This window comes from Lutra lutra, chromosome 16 (assembly GCF_902655055.1).
Source record: "Lutra lutra chromosome 16, mLutLut1.2, whole genome shotgun sequence".
NCBI classification, from domain to species: domain Eukaryota; kingdom Metazoa; phylum Chordata; class Mammalia; order Carnivora; family Mustelidae; genus Lutra; species Lutra lutra.
Genome location: NC_062293.1, coordinates 46,833,334 through 46,854,466, shown reverse-complemented (window position 1 = coordinate 46,854,466; position 21,133 = coordinate 46,833,334). Strand labels below are relative to the sequence as shown.

The following is a 21,133-nucleotide window of genomic DNA, read 5'->3' as shown; positions in this document are numbered from 1 at the left end:
AGGGATGCACCCCTATGTTTATTGTAGCATTATTTACAAAAGTCAAGTTACGGAAACAGCCCAAGTGTCCACTGATAGATGAATGTATAAAGAATCTGTGCAATGGGATATTACTCAGCCATGAAAAGGATGAAATCTTGCCATTTGCAATGACATGGTTGGAGCTAGAGAGTATAATGCTAAGTGAAATAAGCCAAAGAAAGGCAAATAAAACATGATTTCACTCATATGTAGAATTTAAGAAACAAAACAAATGAGCGAAGGGAAAGAAAGAGAGAGAGACAAACCAAGAAACAGACACTTAACTCCAGAGAACAAACTGATGGTGAACAGAGGGGGCGTGGGGGGAAGAATGGGGGGAAATAGGTGATGGGGATTAAGGAGTGCACTTGTCGTGATAAGCACTGAGTAATGGAAGGAATTGTTGAGTAACTATATTATACACTTGAAACTAACATTACACAGTATATTCACAATACTGGAATTAAAACAAACTTAATTTTAAAAAAGAATGGCAAAGGTGGGAGGAAGAATATAGCTGTAAATTTAGTTCAGTTTTAGTCTGCTAGTCTGGTATATTCATATGGTAAATTAATCTATTTAAATTTATTGTGATTACTAATATGTTTGGAATTATATCTATTATTTTATGTTTTCTATTATTCTGTGCTTTCTTTCCTTTTTAAAACTCCTCCTTTCCTGCCCTCAGTTTAATTTAATAAAAAAAATTCTCCTTATCCTTCTGCTAGTTTGAGCTGCAGATTATATGTCTATAACTTCCAATACACATTTTTATACATTTTTCTAACAAACTCTAAACTTACCTTGCTGTGTCTCTTCTGAGGAGGAAAGAGGAAATAGTAACTCAGTGAACACTTCCCTCCCTATGGTCCTTCCTACTTCTGTCCTTCCAATCGTCCTTCCCACTTCCTAGTGAACTCTTCCCTCCCTATCATCCTTCCTACCTCCAGCAACCCTCAGTTTGTTTCCTAAGATTAAAAGTCTCATGGGGGGTGCCTGGGTGGCTCAGTCGTTAAGCATCTGCCTTTGGCTCAGGTCATGATCCCAGGGTCCTGGGATCGAGCCCCACATCGGGCTCCCTGCTTGGCAGGAAGTCTGCTTCTCCCTCTCCCACTCCTTCTGCTTGTGTTCCCTCTCTCTCTGTGTCTGTTTCTGTCAAATAAATAAATAAAATCTTTTTTTTTAAGTCTCTTATGGTTTGTCTCCCTCTCTGATTCTGTCTTATTTTTTTTCCTCTCTTCCCCTATGATCCTGTCTTGTTTCTTAAATTCCACATATGAGATCATATGATAATTGTCTTATTTTGATGACATTTCACTTAGCTCTAGTTCCATCCACGTCATTGCAAGTCAAGCCTCGTTTTAAACACACAAAAACTAATTCTTTTTCCCTCCTCAGTAATTAAATTTATCAACACAGTTGACCTATTTCTTGCGCTTTATTTTTTTTTAAGATTTCTTTATTTAGAGAGAGAGAAAGAGTATGCGCACACATGAGCAAAAGGAGCAGAGGGAGAAAGAATCCTAAGCAGAGGAGTCTTCCTCGCTGATCACAGAGCCTGACATGGGACTCAAGTCCATGACTCTGACCTGAGCCAAAACCAAGAGTCATACACTTAGCCAACTGCGCCACCCAGGCACCCTTGCCACTTTTTAACATCTTTTCATCTGGTTTCTCTTTTCTTCTGGCTGAAGTACATCTTTTAGTAATTCTTTCAGGGATAGCCTGAAATTCTCTTGTCTGAATACAGTTTGACTTTGTGTTTGCAGAGAGCTTCTCTGGGTATAGAATTTTAGGTTAAAGGATTCTTTCTGTTCTTCTTTCCTTTCTTTCTTTCCTCCAACATTTTAAAGACACTGTCCTATTGTCCCATGGCTGATAAGAAGCCTGCTCTCAGCCAGGTTGTCATCACTTCATAGAGGAGTATCTTTATTCTTAGGAAGCTTTAAAAATGTTCTCTTTCCCTTAGGCGTTCTAATGCTTCACTTCAATGTGTCCAATAGTACTTCTTTGTTTTAAAATCATGCTCAGCACCACAGTGTGGTGCTTTCTTCCATTCTGAAATATTTCCAACCATTATTTCTTTTCTTTTTTTTTAAGATGTTATTTATTTGTTAGAGAGAGAAAGAGAGAGATCACAAGTAGGCAGAGAGGCAGGCAGAGAGAGAGGGGGAAGCAGACTCTCTGCTGAGCAGAGAGTACGATGCGGGGCTCCATCCCAGGACCCTGAGATCATGACCTGAGCCGAAGGCAGAGGCTTAACCCACTGAGCCACCCAGGTGCCCCACCAGCCATTATTTCTTTTTTTTTTTTTTAAGATTTTATTTATTTATTTGACAGAGAGAGATCACAAGCAGGCAGAGAGGCAGGCAGAGAGAGAGGAGGAAGCAGGCTCCCCGCTGAGCAGAGAGCCCGATGTGGGGCTCGATCCCAGGACCCTGAGATCATGACCTGAGCCGAAGGCAGCGGCTTAACCCACTGAGCCACCCAGGTGCCCCCAGCCATTATTTCTTTAGATATCTCTTCCCCACTGATTTTCTCCTCTTCCCTCTGAGACTCTACAACAAAAGCTACCAGTCTATTATCCACACATTTCTTTCTTTTTCACGTATTTCGTCACTTTATCTGCGCTGTACTCTGAATTCTTTGAGACTATGTTCCACACACGTTCTAAGGCACGGATTCACGCCTTAATTTCAAACCAATTATATGAGACTAGATTTTATCCCATGTATTGAGGTTTTCAATTTCAACTGTTTTATTTCCCATAATTCCAACTGTTTTCATTTTGTACCCATGTGTATCCATTCTTGATTCATCCATTCATTCAATGTATCATAATTTATTATCCCTTTTACAGATGCTATTATCTTCTTCAGATATTAAGTATATTTAAGTCATTTGAAAGTATACCATTATTTGCATTTCATTAGCAGTAAAACCAGTTCATGTGTTGATATTTTAAGCTTTTTTTTTTAAGATTGTTTATTTATTCATTTTAGAGTGAGCGCATGTGAGAGCACCAGCAGAGGGAGAGAGAAGCCCAGGATCCTGGGATCACGACCTGAACTAAAGGCAGACACAACCAACTGAGCTACCTGGGTACCCCTCAACTGTCTTTCTTAATGTCAATTTTCCCTGGGTGTTTTGGAGGTTTCCATCCGTTTTTCTCTATCCTCAGTGCAAGGCACTCTGATCCACTTCCCATCAGAAATGGTTGCAAACACCTTATGCAACCTGGTGGCCTGTCTAATCACATAACAGCTGACCCTTCACAGCAGCCTGTCACTTCCTGCTTCCTGCTTCTGGCCTTGCCTTCCCTCCAAGACATTCCCCTTAATCTAGCCAGTGATCATTCTACAGTGCAAATCATATCATGACATTCCCCTTTCAGGAGCTCTCCTCTGGCTCATAAAAGAAAATCTAAGTTCCTAGACATGGTCCAGATAGGATTTCGTTTTTCCTTGCCTCTCCAGCATGACCTCTCAACCTTATGTACACTCACACAGAAACACACACAGACACACACTCCACATTCAAGCTCTTATAAACTTACTTTCTGTTCTCCCATACCATCTATCTTTGGATCACCGTCACTAGACTAAAATAATCCATGTCCATAAGAAGACGATAAGTGAGAATGAGAACAGGAGTAAGAATACCTAATCCATATTGAATGTTTTCTGTAGCCAAGTAACAAGAGATGAGCTAATTCCTTACATTAGCTCCATCCCTGGACAAAGTCTGGCATGTATTAAGCCCTGATTGAACAAGACTTTATCTTCTATGAATAGATAATAGCCCTTTTTGTTACATTGATTGCTTTTTTTGCCTCAAATTTACTTTTTCATATTAATACCACCAACTGTGCTACCTTTTTATATTTGCGATAACTTTTTCTCAACACTTTTCTTTGTTGAGTTACTTTCTTCAATAAAATACAGATACATTGATTGATTGATTAGTGGGGTGGGGGGAGGATGAAGGGATGACTCAAACTGAGAATCTTTGCTATTTAATAGTGGAATTTCCCTCATTTATATTTATTATACATCACATGTACTCAGACTTCCATTTTATTTATTTATGGTTCTTTATTTCCTATCTTTTTTTATACATTAATGTTTTCTTTATCTTCCTTTATTTTGGAAGGTTTTCATTCTACCAGTGATTTTTATATCCACGGAATACTACATTTTCATCAAAATATGTTCAGCTTTCAGTTCTCTTTCACTGATTTTGTCTGATACTAGGTGAGTCATTTTTATCTGCAGAGTTAAATCTTCAATCAGCTTAAGAACATCAATTATCCACATGTTAATTCCTGCTCACTGTCCTCCCTATTCATTACAATTTTGCTCATCATTTTAGAGTTGTGTTTTCCTCTGAATTATGTGAAAGCCTCTCAAACTTGCTCTCAATATTACTAACTGGGTTTTCCACAAACTAGACTCTGCTCTTTTTTGTTGTTGTTGTTGTTGTTTTAGAAGTTTTTTTTTTTAAGATTTTATTTATTTATTGGACAGAGAGAGAGATCACAAGTAGGCAGAGAGGCAGACAGAGAGAGAGGAGGAAGCAGGCTCCCCGCTGAGCAGAGAGCCCGATGCGGGGCTCGATCCCAGCACCCTGGGATCATGATCTGAGCTGAAGGCAGAGGCTTTAACCCACTGAGCCACCCAGGCGCCCCAAGACTCTGCTCTTTAGTCCTTCTAAAACCATTTAAAATTCTTTTGACCACTTTCAGTGTTCTTATATTCTTTCTTTAATTTAACCAGCAATTTTTCATCTCATTCTGCTGTCCTATTTTATCTTTTGTCTTTTCTTTCATACAGTTTGGTTTTTTTTTCTGGAAGTTTGCTGAAAATACAAAGTTAATAGACATCTAAATTTTACTTGGCTTTCTGTAGTAAATCCTTCCTAAAATGTGGTCATTTCCCTACTTTCTAAATACTAGGTTATGCTTTTTTCGATGCAGAATCTTTTCTTTCAGTAACCCGTGAGGGTTTTTTCCCCTACTTCTTCTTTATATCCAAGCTTGAAAAAGAAGAAATCTTTGTTGATGATTGAATGTTATTCATTTCCAGTAGTGGATAAACTCCTCTTGGCTACTCTCATAGCACACACAGAGGCTGTCAGAATACTCTTCTCAGATTTTAAGCTGGAGAGCTTAAAACACCAGTTAAATAATCTAGAAGCCTACAGGGAACGAGGAAGATGCTGGGACAAGAGTCGCTGCCAGCGAGGGAGTTTCGCCTCTGTATAATTTCTTCTTTGTGTCTGGTGAAGCTTCTAAATCTGTAGGGCCAATTTTTTTATGTCTGGTTTTCAATCTGGCCTGGCCATCACCCCAAGTACATGATATGATTGTCCAACTTCCTAGCTGGTGTATGGCTTCTCCCTGCCACCCTACTCACTGGTTTTCTATTTCGGAAAGCCACACTTAAGCTTGCCCTTGGGCTCCCCAGGGGATCGATTTTAAATGCTGGTGACCCAAAACAAAAAAGTGGTTCCATGTGGAAAGAGTCCTGACTCCCCCAGAATCTCCAATTTCATATATTCCCATGCTACATTGCTATCTAAGGAAGGTGAGCTGGATCTTAACTCTCAATGTTGTCCACATTATAGTCCTAACTGCCCCGTAAATTATTTCTTAAAATATTCAAAGTGTGTGTTGTGTTCCTGACATCTTTCTCTAATTTTCAGTTCTGAAGCAGCATTTCAGATAGGATATAATATTAGAAAAAAGGAGTTAGATCCTTGTGTTCAATTGTCATCTTACTCAGAAATCTGATTTTTACTAAGAAAAGAAATAATTTTCTTTACAGAGATTCACCTAGCTCGAAATCCTATTTGGAGATGGAGATCCACATATCACTCCCCCCAAAAAATTTGCTCTAACAATTTAGTTACTACCTTCTCCTTGCCTTGCAAATATGATTTTGCTAGCCAAGTAAACCTCAGTAAAGAAAACTATTTCCTTTCTTAATAAAAAACCAAGATTGGACGGGTGCTGGCAACATCCTTGTACCCCGCCCTCCCCCGCACACACACCTCCCCCACAGTACAGATATGTGCCCCTGCTCCCTCCTGTATTTTATCTCAAGATCTGGGCAGAAAAAAAATGTTATTGCTTTTTCCAAACACCATCAAGAACTTCCAATTAGATTCAACAACTATAGACTGGGAGCTTAACAGGTTCATAGCACTTCGCTGAGCACTAACACGTGGCCTCCCAGGCTTTTCCACCAGCCCACCAGGGACAGAGATAAATAAGATACAGCCTCTCTGTGTTTCCACAGCATCCTGTGCCTATCGCTAAAATAATACCTGTGACACATACTAAAATCCTCTGTTTTTTCTCTCCCATTAGACCAGAAGCCTTTAAAAAACAGATCTCCACTCAGTCATCATTGCATCCCCAGCCCTCATGATGCTTCCTGATGCAAAGGAGGTTTTACAAAACATATTAGTGGAACAAAACGGACACCAGGTCTCACTCCTGCCCTTGAACCAAGAGAGGTACCCTGGCTTAGCTATAAAACGGTGCTCCCGTTGGGAACACTTTTCCATCCCGAGGAGCCCAGCACACACAGAGAAGCTTCGGGACGTATCTTCATGATGGGATGCACACCACAGACAGTGTTCTGGCAAACCCTCTCCCAGGACAACTTGGAATGAGCCAGCTCAAGTTTCTCTTCCCAACTCCTTCAGAGCCACGGTCCCCACAAGACAGAAAGGCAGGTGGGGGTTGGTCTAGGTGACCTTGAGACTAGGATACCCCTCTGACTCCCACAGTTCACTGGCTGACAGAAACACTTGGTCTCTTGGCCTGGCAGCCAGAACGGAGCCCCGGGACTCCAGTCAGCCGGCTCCCCGCCAGCACACCCAGACCAGACTGGTCAGACGGGTATTTCTGGGTCCCTGCCACTAGAGGTGTGGCCTCCAAAGGCACAGCAGCCCCACCTGAGAATGACCCGAAGGTACTCGATGCCCTCCGCCTCCTCACACTTGATGGACAGGAGCAAGTTCCCCAAACTGCTGCCAGTACAGTAAAAGTTTAGGTGATCCTAGAAACAGAAATCAGGTATTAGTAGGCAGGAGGGGACCTTCCAGACATGGCCCCCCAAATCCCCTCCTTCCCCAGGAGCAAGAAACCCCACAGCAGCGAGGAGGAAAGACAAGGATGCTTCTGCTATGGCTGCTGCTGAGGAGGAGGAAGAGGAGGGGAGGAGGACAAGGAGGAAGGAGCAAGATCACAGGAATAGATTCCAACAGTCGTTGGGGTGTGCCAGGCAATGGACTAAGGACTTAAGGCACACTGACTCCTTTAATCTTAACCACAACTTTATGGGGGAGATGACATCATCATCCCCATTTTTACAGAGAAGTAAGCCAGTTAAGTAACTGCCCAGGGTCATACAACCAGGAAAGACAGATCCAGCACTCAAGTCCACCTTGAACGCTGATGCTCAAACTCTTTTCCAAGGACCCCACACATCCACCTCCTTGCTCCCAGGGGGTAGCCCTCACTGATTCAGACCATTTGCAGGACTAAAGCTAGGAGGCCCCCGGCTCCTCCACCCATGAGGAGCTAGGAGGTCCTCTGGACAGCGGGTCTCTCTAAGGCTCAGGGAGCCTACCGCAGACCTGCCACATCAGTGTGGGGCCCTGGAGTCTGAATTGGACCATGCAGATGAGACTCTGCGAAACTGCCTCAGGCTAGAGACTTCCGGAACCTGCCCTCGGGAACCAGGCAAGTCTGAAGAGCAGAATGTATTTAGAGAAATGCGACTGTCACTTATAAGCAACCAGCGCTCACATTGCATCATCCAGAACCCAGTGCCCTGGGGACTGCTGGAGTGAGGACAGGCGAGACTGGACGACTAAGATGGAGACAAAGACTTCCAAGGTGTAAGAACACATTTTCTCCTTCACCCTCCTTCACCCCCCAACACTACCCATCCCATCACCTCTGAGAACATCTGCTGGGAGCGGTGCCTCCAAGGACCCAACTCTCTGAGCCCTCCTGACTTCTGCACACCCGTCCCCCAACCCAGGAGTAGCACTAATCAGACTTTCCCAGGATAACAGGACAGCGGCAGGGCCTAGGGAGGGGGAAGGCCAAGGAAGGAAGAGAGACAGAGACAGGGATGCTGGAGGAGGCCGGGCCAGGCGGGTTTCCCTCCCCGCCCTCAGCTGCTTTGGCATGGGGCCCTCAGCCTCACCTTCCCCAGGAAGTGCCTGCGGTAGGCCCTGGCTTCGCCCTTGCACTCGAGCTTATAGCCAAATGTGCTGGGGCTGAGACTGTCCTCTTCCTCCTCCTCACAGATGCTGCTGCCAAGGGAGGTCGGCGTCCCCACGTTCTCTGGGTCCTCGATCCAATAGCCCCCAAACTGGGGCAGGACAATCAAGGGGTATGGGCCTCCCTTCTCCACAACCTGGGGCAAGAGAGAAGGTCTTACTCTGAGGCCTGCCCTGGCTTTACAGGGGGAAGGAACAGGAAGGTTGCAGGTGGTATATACCCCCCACCTTTGAACTGCTCCAAGGTGAAGACCCCTGTATTTGAGGCCAGATACAGTAACACAAACCCCAAATTTAAGCCCAACAACATCTGCCAGCTTCACCGACGCTGGACCAGAGTTACAAGGCTTCGAGAAGCACCCCGTCTGAATACAACAAAACTGAGGCCACAGAGCTACAGTCTCAGGCCTGCAGTCCTCTCCCACATCGTGTGGAGCAGGGACCATCAGCACCACCAGCTCGCCCAGCCCTACCCCAGAGATGAGACCCAGGGCAGGCTACGGTGGGGTCAGGGGGCTCCTACCTCATCAATGCTGGGGTACGGGATGTAGTCATCCTGTAAGACAAATCAGACAAGGCTGCCGTTAGCCCCAGCAGCACCTGTGAAGTTTGAAGGTTACTTCCATTCCCCTTTCCCAGGCCAGGGGGTTGAGGGTGCCTGGCAGACTACACCAGAGCTTTGAGAGCATCAAAGAGAATAACACCAGATCAAAAACAGCAGAGAGGCTCTGGGACCTGGCCTCCCTTGATGCTTCCCCAGACTGACAGACCCGGAGCGCAAACCTACCTAGCTAGAGACTCGGTACATAAAGGCTATGAATTTCACACCTTTCCTGACATCAGCTTCACCCCTTAGGAAGCTTTAACAGGAAGATGACCCCTGATCCCTTTAGGCAAGGGAGCTGACCTCTAAGTGATGAGCTGCCCAGGCCCCAACCCCAGGCCTCAGGATAGGAAACTGAAGCTGAGAGCTGCTGGAGCCCAAAGCCTGATGCCCTGAAATGCCATGTGCAGTTCATTTGCAGAAGCAGGTACAGAAGGGCTGGGCTGAGCCATAGGCCTTAGGTCTCACCCGAGGCTTCCACCCAGGCCACTCTAAGGCTGCCCTGAAGGCATCAAGCCAGAGCCTTCCTACTGCCCACTGTGCACCCGTGGACACGGGCACACCCACTTAAGGAGCTCTTGGTGAAAGGCAGATGGCAGCCTACAGACCCCAGCATGCCAACCGTCCCCATGCCGGGACCACCAGGCTCCCTCCCACCTCATCCACACAGCCCACCTTGTTCTTCTGGGGACCCGGCTTCTGCTCTTCAAGCTTGATCCCCTGTGGAGACAAGGAAAAGAGGATCCATGGGAAAGAAAAGGTCATAAAACAGGGGCCAAATGGAGGGTTCCCTTGGGATTCTCAAGCACCTGCCTTGATAGGGTTGGTAATAACAGTGACAGCGGATATGTGCCAGGTGCTTACACATCACATGCCTTGTCATACTCAGTCCTCACAGCAGCTCCAAGTAAGGCAGGAGGAGAGGCAGGGAAGAGCCCAGACTTAAGCGAGATCACCAGGGTTCATGTCCCAATACTGCCACTTACAACCCTGGGCAAGTCCCAAACCTCTGTGGCTCAGTGTTCCCATTTGCAAAATGGGAATGCTAATAGCAGCTACTGCTGGAGTCAAGGTTAAACACTGAGGATGCGTTCAGCCCTTGAAAGAGTGACTGGTTTTGCTTTGGTCATCATCAATAGGCAGAAGTATCATCCTGCCACTGAAATCTCTCTCTGCCAGGCCCTTAGAACCAGGAGGTGAGGGGCAAGGATGGGAACCCATGTCTGAATGGTGTTGAAGCCAGCACTCTGGACCCAGTGCCTCCACAGCTCCTCTCTCTCACTGGGGTGAAAACCCACAGGTGACAGGCGGGGGGTCTGGGGCTCATTCACTTCTGGGAAGCAGTGCCTTGGCCAGCATTCCTATGGTCAAGGTCTGACTTAACTGGGTTTTTTCCAAGAGGGGAGCACATGAGTAGATTAAATAAGTGAGTACATTAAGTAAGACTGAATAAATTAAATAAGGGTATAAAGTGGTGGGACAACTAGGAGAGAAAACCACCCTAATCATAACATGGGGATTTTAAGCTTCCTTAGCAACTTCCCACTGTTGTCTCCTATGAAGCCCTTGGCACCTTTATACCAAAGGGAAACTGAGGCACAGGGAGCAGACTGCTTCTCAGGTTGCACAGCTAGTGAGTGCCAGGGCCTGGATTTGAAGCCAGGCTGTCCGTCCAAGTGCACTATCCTATCCCACAGGCCCTTGAGCCCAGGGCTCCTGCTCACTGGCTGGATTTAGACTTCAGTGTCTCCGGACTTCTCCAGGCTGAGTCACTCTACAGCATTGCTCAGGAGGGTGTGGGAGGACCCCTCCCACTGGACAGGTGCTCCTCTCCCAACACGGGGAGATAACCACCTGGGTGGCCCAGCAGATCCTGTCCAGGGAAGCAAACTGGGCAGATGGGGAAGGGGGTGATGTCAGGAGTTTGTTTTGTTTGTCCTGCATTAGTCACCCATACCTGGGAACAGCCCCTGGGCAGGAAAGCAAACCTCCTCCCTTCCCCTTCCCTCCCTGACAACAGAGCCACGCCCAGCTCTGGGCCCTCTCCCCTCCGTGGGTCTGCCTTTGCAATCAGCATTGTCCTCATCCCCCTTTTTCCCTACCATGAAGAAACTGAGGACAAGAGAGCTAAAGCCACTTGACCAAGGACACTCAGCTAGACAGTGTCGGGGTTAAAACTTGGAACCCAGGACCAAATGGACCTAAAGCTTGTCTACTTAGTCCACGTTGCTTCATAGAGATTGTGCCCTCTTCCAATTCCTCCACTCTCAGATAGGGGGGTCAGGAGCCCCAGATCTGAGTTTCAGCTCACCATGACTCACAGAGCACTTGATGGCTCTGAGACTCAGTGTCCACAGCCACAGCCTGGGAAGCGGTGGCACCCACACCCAAGCACAGGATCTGGCCACACCATGCCACCTGCTTCACTCCCAGTATTTCCCCATATGTGAGGTTTTGTCCATCAGAGGAGCTGGAACTGTGGGCCTCTTGGAGGCCAGGGAAGTTTTTCAGTCCCTGGCCGTCTCAACAGAGATGGAATGGGCAGACCATTGGAGGTCCGCTGCTACAAACATACAGAGGGAGCCTAGACGCCAGACCCCCGCCCTCAAGAGGGTCACAATCTGGTTGAGAAGTCAAGCCCAGCAGTGTAGTAACAGAAGAAATGGAGGCCAGTTAAGTGAGGCTGAATTATGTGCTCAAACAGAGAGCTCTTTGTGGGGGGCTGGGGTCTCCAGATGGGGGTGAGGGACTGGTGGGTTATGGGAACAAATGAAGAGAAGGCCAGGGAAGCCGCAAATCCCCTGCCAGCTTCCCCGAAAGCTGGGATTTCAAGGGCTCAGGGTGAAAATCCCCGCTTTACTCCAGGCAGCTGAGCACGTAATTACACACCAGCTCCCACCACTTGCTGTCAGAGCGCATGCCAATCCTCTTTCCATAACCTGACCAAGGTCCCTAAATGTCTATAAAGTTAGTGCGCAGTCCACACACTGCTGGGCCCAGAGGAGGCTCTTAGTCACTTGTTCGTGACAATGGCACAACCGTTAGCAGCAGGATTCTTCCCTCCAATGGTTTCTGAACTTCCCCAGGGCTAGGGTGACCTGGCTTCCCTGTGCACACCTCGGGAGCTCCCCCTGCACCTCAGGACCCTATCTGCCTCTCCTCTTGCGTCTCCAAACCATTGCCACAGAGCCTTCCGTCCTTCCTTGAGCTGGTACCATCTACTTAGGGCAAACAGCTTCATAACGGCTAAGACTTCTGGCTCGGAAACTGCTTGCTACCCACAAGCGCTTGAGTGCTTTAAGCAAGACCTCTGTGCCTCAGTTTTCTTACCTGTGAAAAGGGGACATTGGCGATAATAGAGCTGCTTCCTATGGGTTTCACCAGGAAGAAAGGGGCTAATACTTGTCAGTGTCTGAGCTGAGAAAAGTGCTTAAAATACATGTGCTAGGGACACCTGGGTGGCTCAATCGGTGAAGCGTCTGCCTTTAGCTCAGGTCATGATCCTAGGATCCTGGGATCAAGTCCCTCACCGGGGTGAGGGGAGGATTCCTTGCTCAGCAGGGAGCTTGCTTCGCCCTCTGCCTCTGCCTCTGCCTGCCGCTCTCCTGTTTATGTTTGCTCACTCTCTCTCTCTGATAAATAAATAAATAAAATCTTTAAAAAAAAAAAATACATGTGCTGTTGGGGCATCTGGCTGGCTCAGTCAGTTAAGCGTCCAACTCTTGATTTCGGCTCAGGTCATGATCTCAGGGCCGTGGGATCAAGCCCTGCACTGGGCTCCATGCTCAACACACAGTCTGCTTTCGATATTCTCTCTTCCTCTCCTGCCTCTGCCCCTCCCCATCCTTTCACTCCCACTAAATAAATAAAATCTTAAAAAAAAAAAAAAAATACATGTGCTCTTGTCCACATCGTCTTCTCATCCTTCCCACTTACATCAGTTAAGCCTTCCGGATGCACTGCCCCACCCCCATACTCCGCAGGGCAGCAGTTCTTACCTATGAGCCCTGGCCCTTGGTCAGGGGTGATTAGAAAGGCCCCCAAATCCATTTTGAACACTGATTTTTCCGCAGTGCCTAGCAAGTATTGACATATATTATTTTATCCCAACAACTCTGAAAGTGGGAATTTAAAATTATTTTTTAGAGGGGCTGTGGCATAATTTGTAATAATCATTATTTTGGTCTTCACCCCATTCCTGGCACAGAGTTCCTAAAAGCTGTTGAATTTCCTAAGCGATGAGAGCAATGGGAGCGTTTGGAAGCATCTTTTGTTATAATCCTTCATCTTTTGTACTTGGTTCCTGAAACAGCTCCAGGGCCATAAAGGTGAAAGCTCCAAGGTTATTCCTTTGTTAAAGAGGTGCCTTCTGGGATACCGCTGAGGACGAGCTGGATGCCCAGGGAACCAACCACTATTAGAGGGTTGGAAGGTGCAGTCCCACCCCTCCAACCTCCCGGGAGTTTGAACCAATCATGCCTAAGTACTGAAGCCTCCATAAAAAACCAAATGATAGGCTCAGAGAGCTTGAGTTGGTGAGTACATGGTGGTGCAGGGAGACAGGTGCATCCTGAGGTCAGGGAAGCTCTTCCCCTCCCTCCACACACCTGGCTCCCTGCAACTCTTCCATCTGGCTGTTCCTGAATCATATCCCTTTACAGTAAATTGATAATCCAGTAAGTGAACTGTTCTGAGTTCTGTGAGCCACTCTAGCAAACAAACCGAACCTGAGCAGGGGGTCAGGGGAACCTCAAATCTATAGCCTGTTGGTCAGAAACACAGGTGATAACAGACTAATGACTGGCATCGAAAGTGGTGAGGAGGCGACCTGTGGGGCAGAGCCCTTGCCCTGTGGGATCGGAAGTCAGAATGGAGTTGACTGTAGGACACCCAGCTGGTGTCACAGAATTGCTTGGTGGGGGAAAAACCACCACACATTTGGTGTCGGAGGGAGGTGAAAATAGTGCTGTGAGTAGACAGAAAACAGGAGCCAGAGGCTCAGAAAAGGGAAGGAACTTGTGCTAGCAAGTGTTAGGTGCGGGTTTGACCTCTAGTGGGTCTCTCCCGCTCCGTTCTGCCTCCCAGATACAAGATGACCTCCCCTAAGAAAGGGCTTTCTTTTTCAGACTTTCTTTCCCACCCATTCCAGGAAGAATGGACCATTTCAAGCCCTCCCCACATCTGTGGGGGTATACCCACATCTGCTCTGCTGGAGGGGTTCTGCTTTCTATCTTCTCCCCATCTTCAGGCAGGAGCCTTCCCAGAATCCTCGGTGCCACTCAACACAAAAAATGGCCTGAGGTAGTCCCAGCCATCAGGCTGGCAGTTCACTCTTCTCTGCCCCTCCCTCCAAGGCTCCCATGTTCTGCCTGGTTTTGTTGCCTGCACGGTCACTGCAGCACGCCCACCCCCCCACCCAGGGCTTGGCCTCCCCACTTTGGGGATGCTCACCTGCATTTTCTCCAGCATCTCGAAGAACTCCGCCGACTGAAAGACACAAAGAGGTTGCATCAGCTTGGAGGTCTGCTGAGAAAATCTCCTCACCAATTTTCTGCAGGCCTAGCCCAGGGCTTCCCTGGAGACAAGAGTCATTTGAATCAGAAGGTAATCTGATTTTGCCTTTGCAGGGCTGGCGGGCCAGAACACCCCCTAACAAAAGAAAAAATTACATGCGCCCAAGCTGGCAAATGGCCCTGGGGAGAGCAGGCACTCAGTCTCTGTCAAGAGAGAGGAGCCTGTGGGGCCCCAGGGAAAAGTCAAGTTCCCTAAAACACCTGTCAGCCCTTGGATTCAGTCTCCAGGAGGAGTCCTGTTTGGGATGTTTTTCATCCCAACGGTGGGGCTACGGTGTCCAACACAAGTAGTTTCCCAAACTTTTGTGGCCACACGGTCCTCCTGTCTCCAACCTCACTTAGAACTCTAACATATAAAACCAGTAGAAGCAGAGCCCCTCTGGCCAGAGCAGCCATGAGGCTTGAGCTCCTACGGTGCCCGTCCCGGTCCCCTATCCCCAAGGCAGCTCTTTGGGACCCTAGAGGTTGTGAGCAAAGCCTGGAAACCACTGAAGTGGAGCCTCCAGGGACCTGGACAGATTATTCAAAAAGTCTTGAACTATGAAAGTCCAAACGTTTAACCTGCTTTGGCACCCTCCTTGTAAACTCCAGGTAAATGCAAAAAGCAGAAAAAGGAAATGGAACAGAGGGGTGAGGGGCCAGAAGCTCTACCCTAACAAAACCCACGCAGAGATCTCTCAGCAGTTTCCCCACTTCCCCTTCCATAAAAATAGCTACACTTTCTTGCCTTAACATCACTGCCCACATCTGGGCGCTGGCAAGCCATGAGTTAATGAGCACCCAGAACACAGTCTTCAGATGAATAGGAAAGGAAAGAAAGCAGTGATGATGAAAAACAAGGAGGTCCTTGTCACTTCATGTGGAGGAAGAGCGTCCCTCCCTTCCTCTGCAGTCAGCAATGGGCCAGAATTACCTGGAGACCCCTGCCCACAGAATTCCCAGAGAGAGCCACCATGGGAAGGATCTTTGTGGAGTCCCCTGGCTTCAAATGAGCTCCCCTCGGGCCACAGTTGGCCTTTTGGAGGCAACAGTCTCTGACCCCCAGCAGTTCGGGTCCCAGAGTCTGGAAACCCCCCGTGGGAATGTACAGCATGGAAGACGAGCTTCAGGCCCCCACATTGAGCATCCTTAACCAGAAGCAGCCGAGAAACACACGACTCCTGAACCTATCCTTCCCACTGGCTCTGTGCACCCTTACCAACTCCAGTCTCCAGGAGACCAAGATTCCTAGACAGAAAGAATTTATACAAATCAATAGGGCTAGAAAGATGAGCAGGAAGAGGACAAAAGGGCAGAAACAATCAACAATTACACACGCAGACATCTGACCCAGTGATTCCACTTCTAGGGATCTGTGCTATAAGCACGCTTCCATGTAAGCACAAGGATGGATGTTCCCTGAAGCAGCATTTTGTTACAGTGAGCTACATTCGGATAGTATGAACAACTGGGTCCCATTAAATGAAATGGCTTGGATGAAATGGACAATTTCTAGCAACACACAAACTACCAATGATGACTCTAAGAAATGGAAAATCTAAAAAGATCTATAATAAATAAAGAAACTGAATTAGTAATCAAGAAGCTACACAAGGAAAAGCCCAGGTCCAGATGGCTTCAGCTGTGAATTCTGCCATTAAAGAAGAATTAATACTAGTTCCTCAGAAACTCCAGGAGTGCCTGCATGGCTCAATGGGTTAAGCCTCTTCCTTTGGCTCAGGTCATGATCTCAGGGTCCTGGGATCAAGACCCGCACCGCATTGTCATCGGGCTCTCTGCTCAGCAAGGAGCCTGCTTCCCCCCCTCTCTCTGCCTACTTTCGATCTCTCTCTCTGTCAAATAAATAAATAAAATCTTTTTTAAAAAAAATATCTTAAAATAGGAGAGGGAACACTTCCCAACTTATTATAGGAGGCTAGCATTACCCCAACAACAAAACCAAAGACATCATAAGAAAACTACAGACCTATACAGCTTACGAATATAGACACAAAAATACTCAAAAACACCAGCAAACCAAATCCAACAATGTATAAAAAGAATTACACATTGTGACCTGGTGAGATTTATTATGGTAAAGGTGGTTTATCCAAAAATCCATGCGTATAATACACCAGACAAATAGAATAAAAACAAAAACCATATTGTCAATTCAACAGACATAAAGCATCTGACAAAACTCCAAAACCTTTCTTGATTAGAAATTAGGAAAAAAAAAAAAAAAAAAAAAACTAGATAGAAGGGAAGTCCCTCAACATGAAAAAGGGCAGCTACAAAAAACCACATGTAATAATATTCTTAATAATGGAAAACTAGTGCTGCCTGGGTGGCTCAGTGGGTTAAGCCTCTGCCTTCAGCTCAGGTCATGATCCCAGGGTCCTGGGATTGAGCCCCTGCATTGGGCTCTCCACTCAGCGGGGAGCCTGCTTTCCTCTCTCTCTGCCTGCCTCTCTGGCTACTTGTGATCTCTCTCTCTGCCAAATAAATAAATAAAATCTTTTTAAAAAATAATAATGGAAAACTAGATACTTTGTCCACAAAATAAGGAATAAAACTAACCACTGTCATCATTTCTATTTATCACTGTGCTAGATGTTCTAGCCAGAACAGTAAGGAAAAAGAAAAAGAAAAAAAAAAACTATCATAAAAGGCCTCAAACTGGAAAGAAAGAAGCAAAACTATCTCCATTCACAGATGACATGATCGTGTATATAGAAAATACTAAAGGGGCACCTGGTTAGCTCAGTCAGTGACTCTTGATTTCAGCTCAGATCATGATCTCAGGGTCAGGAGATCAAGCCTATGTGATATCAGCACAGCGTCTGCCTGAGATTCTCTCCCTGTTCCCACCCCCTACCGGCAATCTCTAAATTAATTAATTAATTAAATTTTTTAAAAAGAAAATACTAAGGAATTCACTAAGAAAACTATTGAAACTAATATAATAAATGAGTTCAGTAAGCAACCTAACTGTAAGAGCTAAAATTTAAAAACTAGAAGAAAACACAGGAGTAAGTCTTTATGACGTTGCATTTGGCAATGGATTCTTAGATAGAACACCCAAAGAATGAGGACCACCAGCAAAAAAAAACACAATAAATTAGACTTCACCAAAACTAAAAACTACTGTGCTTCGATGGACACTGTCAAGTAAGCAAAAAGACAATCTCACAGAATAGAAGAAATATTTGCAAATCATCTATCTAATAAGGGACTTGTATCTAGAATAAAGATTTCTTACAACTCAATAATAAAAATAATTTTTTTAAGATTTTTTTTATTTTAGAGGGGGAGGAGTCAAGATGGCGGAGAAGTAGCAGGCTGAGACTGCTTCGGGTAGCGGGAGATCAGCTAAATAGCTTATCTAAAGATTGCAAACACCTACAACTCCAACGGGAGATTGAAGAGAAGAAGAACAGCAATTCTAGAAACAGAAAATCAACCACTATCTGAAAGGTAGGACTGGCGGAGAAGTGAATCCAAAGCGACGGGAAGATAGACCGTGGGGGGAGGGGCCGGCTCCCAGCGAGCGGCGGAGCAACGGAGCAATGGAGCAAAATCAGGACTTTTAAAAGTCTGTTCCGCTGAGGGACATCGCTCCAGAGGCTTAACTGGGGTGAAGCCCAGGCGGGGTCAGCGCGGCCTCAGGTCCCGCAGGGTCGCAGAAGGATCGGGGGTGTCTGAGTGTCGCAGAGCTTACCGGTATTGGAGCGGGGAAGCCGGCTACAGAGACAGAGCCGAGGAGTGACTCTCAGCTCGGGGTTGCCTTGAACCAGTCGCAGGCTCGGTTGGCTCGGAGCGCGGCCGGAGGCCAGGGTGACGGGAGTCATTGGGCGCTGTTCTCTGAGGGCGCACTGAGGAGTGGGGTCCCGGGCTCTCGGCTCCTCCGGGCTGGAGACCGGGAGGCCGCCATCTTCATTCCTGTCCTCCGGAACTCTACGGAAAGCGCTCAGGGAACAAAAGCTCCCGAAAGCAAACCCGAGCGGATTACTCAGCGGGCCCCGGGTAAGGGCGGTGCAACTCCGCCTGGGGCAAAGACGCTTGAGAATCACTACAACAGGCCCCTCCCCCAGAAGATCAACAGGAAACCCAGCCAGGACCAAGTTCACCTACCGAGGAGTGCAGTTTCAATACCAAGGAGAGCGGTGGAATTCCAGAGGAGAAGAAAGCAAAGCACAGAACTCATGGCTTTCTCCCCATGATTTTTTAGCCTTGCAGTTAATTTAATTTTTTTTTCTTTTTCAATTTCTTTTTTCTTTTTCTCTTCTTCTGCTAAATTTTTTTAACTTTTACCGTTTTCTTTTTTAACGTTTTTTAAATAGTTTATCTAATATATATATATTTCTTTCCTCTTTTTATATTTTTTCTTTATCGGCTTTATTTTTTTAAATAGTTTCTTTTTTTTTTTTTTCTTTTTGAACCCCTTTTTATCCCCTTTCTCCCCCCTCACAATTTGGGATCGCTTCTGATTTGGCTAAAGCATATTTTCCTGGGGTTGTTGCCACACTTTTAGTATTTTACTTGCTCCTTCATAAACTCTTATCTGGACAAAATGACAAGGCGGAAAAATTCACAACAAAAAAAAGAACAAGAGGCAGTACCAAAGGCTAGGGACCTAATCAATACAGACATTGGTAATATGTCAGATATAGAGTTCAGAATGACGATTCTCAAGGTTCTAGCTGGGCTTGAAAAAGGCATGGAAGATATTAAAGCAACCCTCTCGGGAGATATAAAAGCCCTTTCTGGAGAAATAAAAGAACTAAAATCTAACCAAGTTGAAATCAAAAAAGCTATTAATGAGGTGCAATCAAAAATGGAGGCTCTCACTGCTAGGATAAATGAGGCAGAAGAAAGAATTAGCGATATAGAAGACCAAATGACAGAGAATAAAGAAGCTGAGCAGAAGAGGGACAAACATCTACTGGACCACGACGGGAGAATTCGAGAGATAAGTGACACCATAAGACGAAACAACATTAGAATAATTGGGATTCCAGAAGAAGAGGAAACAGAGAGGGGAGCAGAAGGTATATTGGAGAGAATTATTGGAGAGAATTTCCCCAATATGGCAAAGGGAACAAGCATCAAAATTCAAGAGGTTCAGAGAACCCCCCTCAAAATCAATAAGAATAGGTCCACACCCCGTCACCTAATAGTAAAATTTACAAGTCTTAGTGACAAAGAGAAGATCCTGAAAGCAGCCCAGGAAAAGAAGTCTGTAACGTACAATGGTAAAAATATTAGATTGGCAGCAGACTTATCCACAGAGACCTGGCAGGCCAGAAAGAGCTGGCATGATATATTCAGAGTACTAAATGAGAAAAACATGCAGCCAAGAATACTATATCCAGCTAGGCTATCATTGAAAATAGAAGGAGAGATTAAAAGCTTCCAGGACAAACAAAAACTGAAAGAATTTGCAAATACCAAACCAGCTCTACAGGAAATGTTGAAAGGGGTCCTCTAAGCAAAGAGAGACCCTCAAAGTAGTAGATCAGAAAGAAACAGAGACAATATACAATAACAGTCACCTTACAGGCAATACAATGGCACTAAATTCATATCTCTCAATACTTACCCTGAATGTTAATGGGCTAAATGCCCCAATCAAAAGACACAGGGTATCAGAATGGATCAAAAAACAAAACCCATCTATATGTTGCCTACAAGAAACTCATCTTAAACCCGAAGACACCTCCAGGTTTAAAGTGAGGGGGTGGAAAAGAATTTACCATGCTAATGGACATCAGAAGAAAGCAGGAGTGGCAATCCTTATATCAGATCAATTAGATTTTAAGCCAAAGACTATAATAAGAGATGAGGAAGGACACTATATCATACTCAAAGGAACTGTCCAACAAGAAGATCTAACAATTTTAAATATCTATGCCCCTAACGTGGGAGCAGCCAACTATATAAACCAATTAATAACAAAATCAAAGAAACACATGGACAAGAATACAATAATAGTAGGGGATTTTAACACTCCCCTCACTGAAATGGACAGATCATCCAAGCCAAAGATCAACAAGGAAATCAAGGCCTTAAATGACACACTGGACCAGATGGACATCACAGATATATTCAGAACATTTCATCCCAAAGCCACAGAATACACATTCTTCTCTAGTGCACATGGAACATTCTCCAGAATGGATCACATTCTTGGTCCTAAATCAAGTCTCAACCGGTATCAAAAGATTGGGATCATTCCCTGCATATTTTCAGACCACAATGCTCTGAAGCTAGAACTCAATCACAAGAGGAAATTTGGAAAGAACCCAAATACATGGAGACTAAACAGCATCCTTCTAAAGAATGAATGGGTCAACCAGGAAATCAAAGAAGAATTGAAAAAATTTATGGAAACAAATGATAATGAAATCACAACGGTTCAGAATCTGTGGGACACAACAAAGGCAGTCCTGAGAGGAAAATATATAGCGGTACAAGCCTTTCTCAAGAAACAAGAAAGGTCTCAGGTACACAACCTAACCCTACACCTAAAGGAGCTGGAGAAAGAACAAGAAAGAAACCCTAAACCCAGCAGAGGAAGAGAAATCATAAAGATCAGAGCAGAAATCAATGAAATAGAAACCAAAAAAAAACAATAGAACAAATCAACGAAACT

General features: G+C 45.7%; 1 protein-coding gene across 8 annotated transcripts in view; it reads right to left on the bottom strand.

The window, feature by feature from the left end:
* Positions 1 to 21,133, bottom strand: part of RAP1GAP2 (RAP1 GTPase activating protein 2) — a 264,858-nt gene that overhangs the window by 41,928 nt on the left and 201,797 nt on the right. For all 8 annotated transcript variants that reach the window (XR_007123396.1, XM_047707371.1, XM_047707373.1 and 5 more), the window contains 5 exons: positions 14,378 to 14,413; positions 9,602 to 9,646; positions 8,846 to 8,878; positions 8,247 to 8,459; positions 6,985 to 7,088 (listed from right to left, as the gene is read on the bottom strand). Coding sequence is in view for 7 of the 8 variants with exons in the window: in XM_047707371.1 (XP_047563327.1) it covers positions 6,985 to 7,088; positions 8,247 to 8,459; positions 8,846 to 8,878; positions 9,602 to 9,646; positions 14,378 to 14,413 (431 nt within the window). In the remaining variant the exon portion in view is untranslated. The remainder of the gene's footprint in view (positions 1 to 6,984; positions 7,089 to 8,246; positions 8,460 to 8,845; positions 8,879 to 9,601; positions 9,647 to 14,377; positions 14,414 to 21,133) is intronic.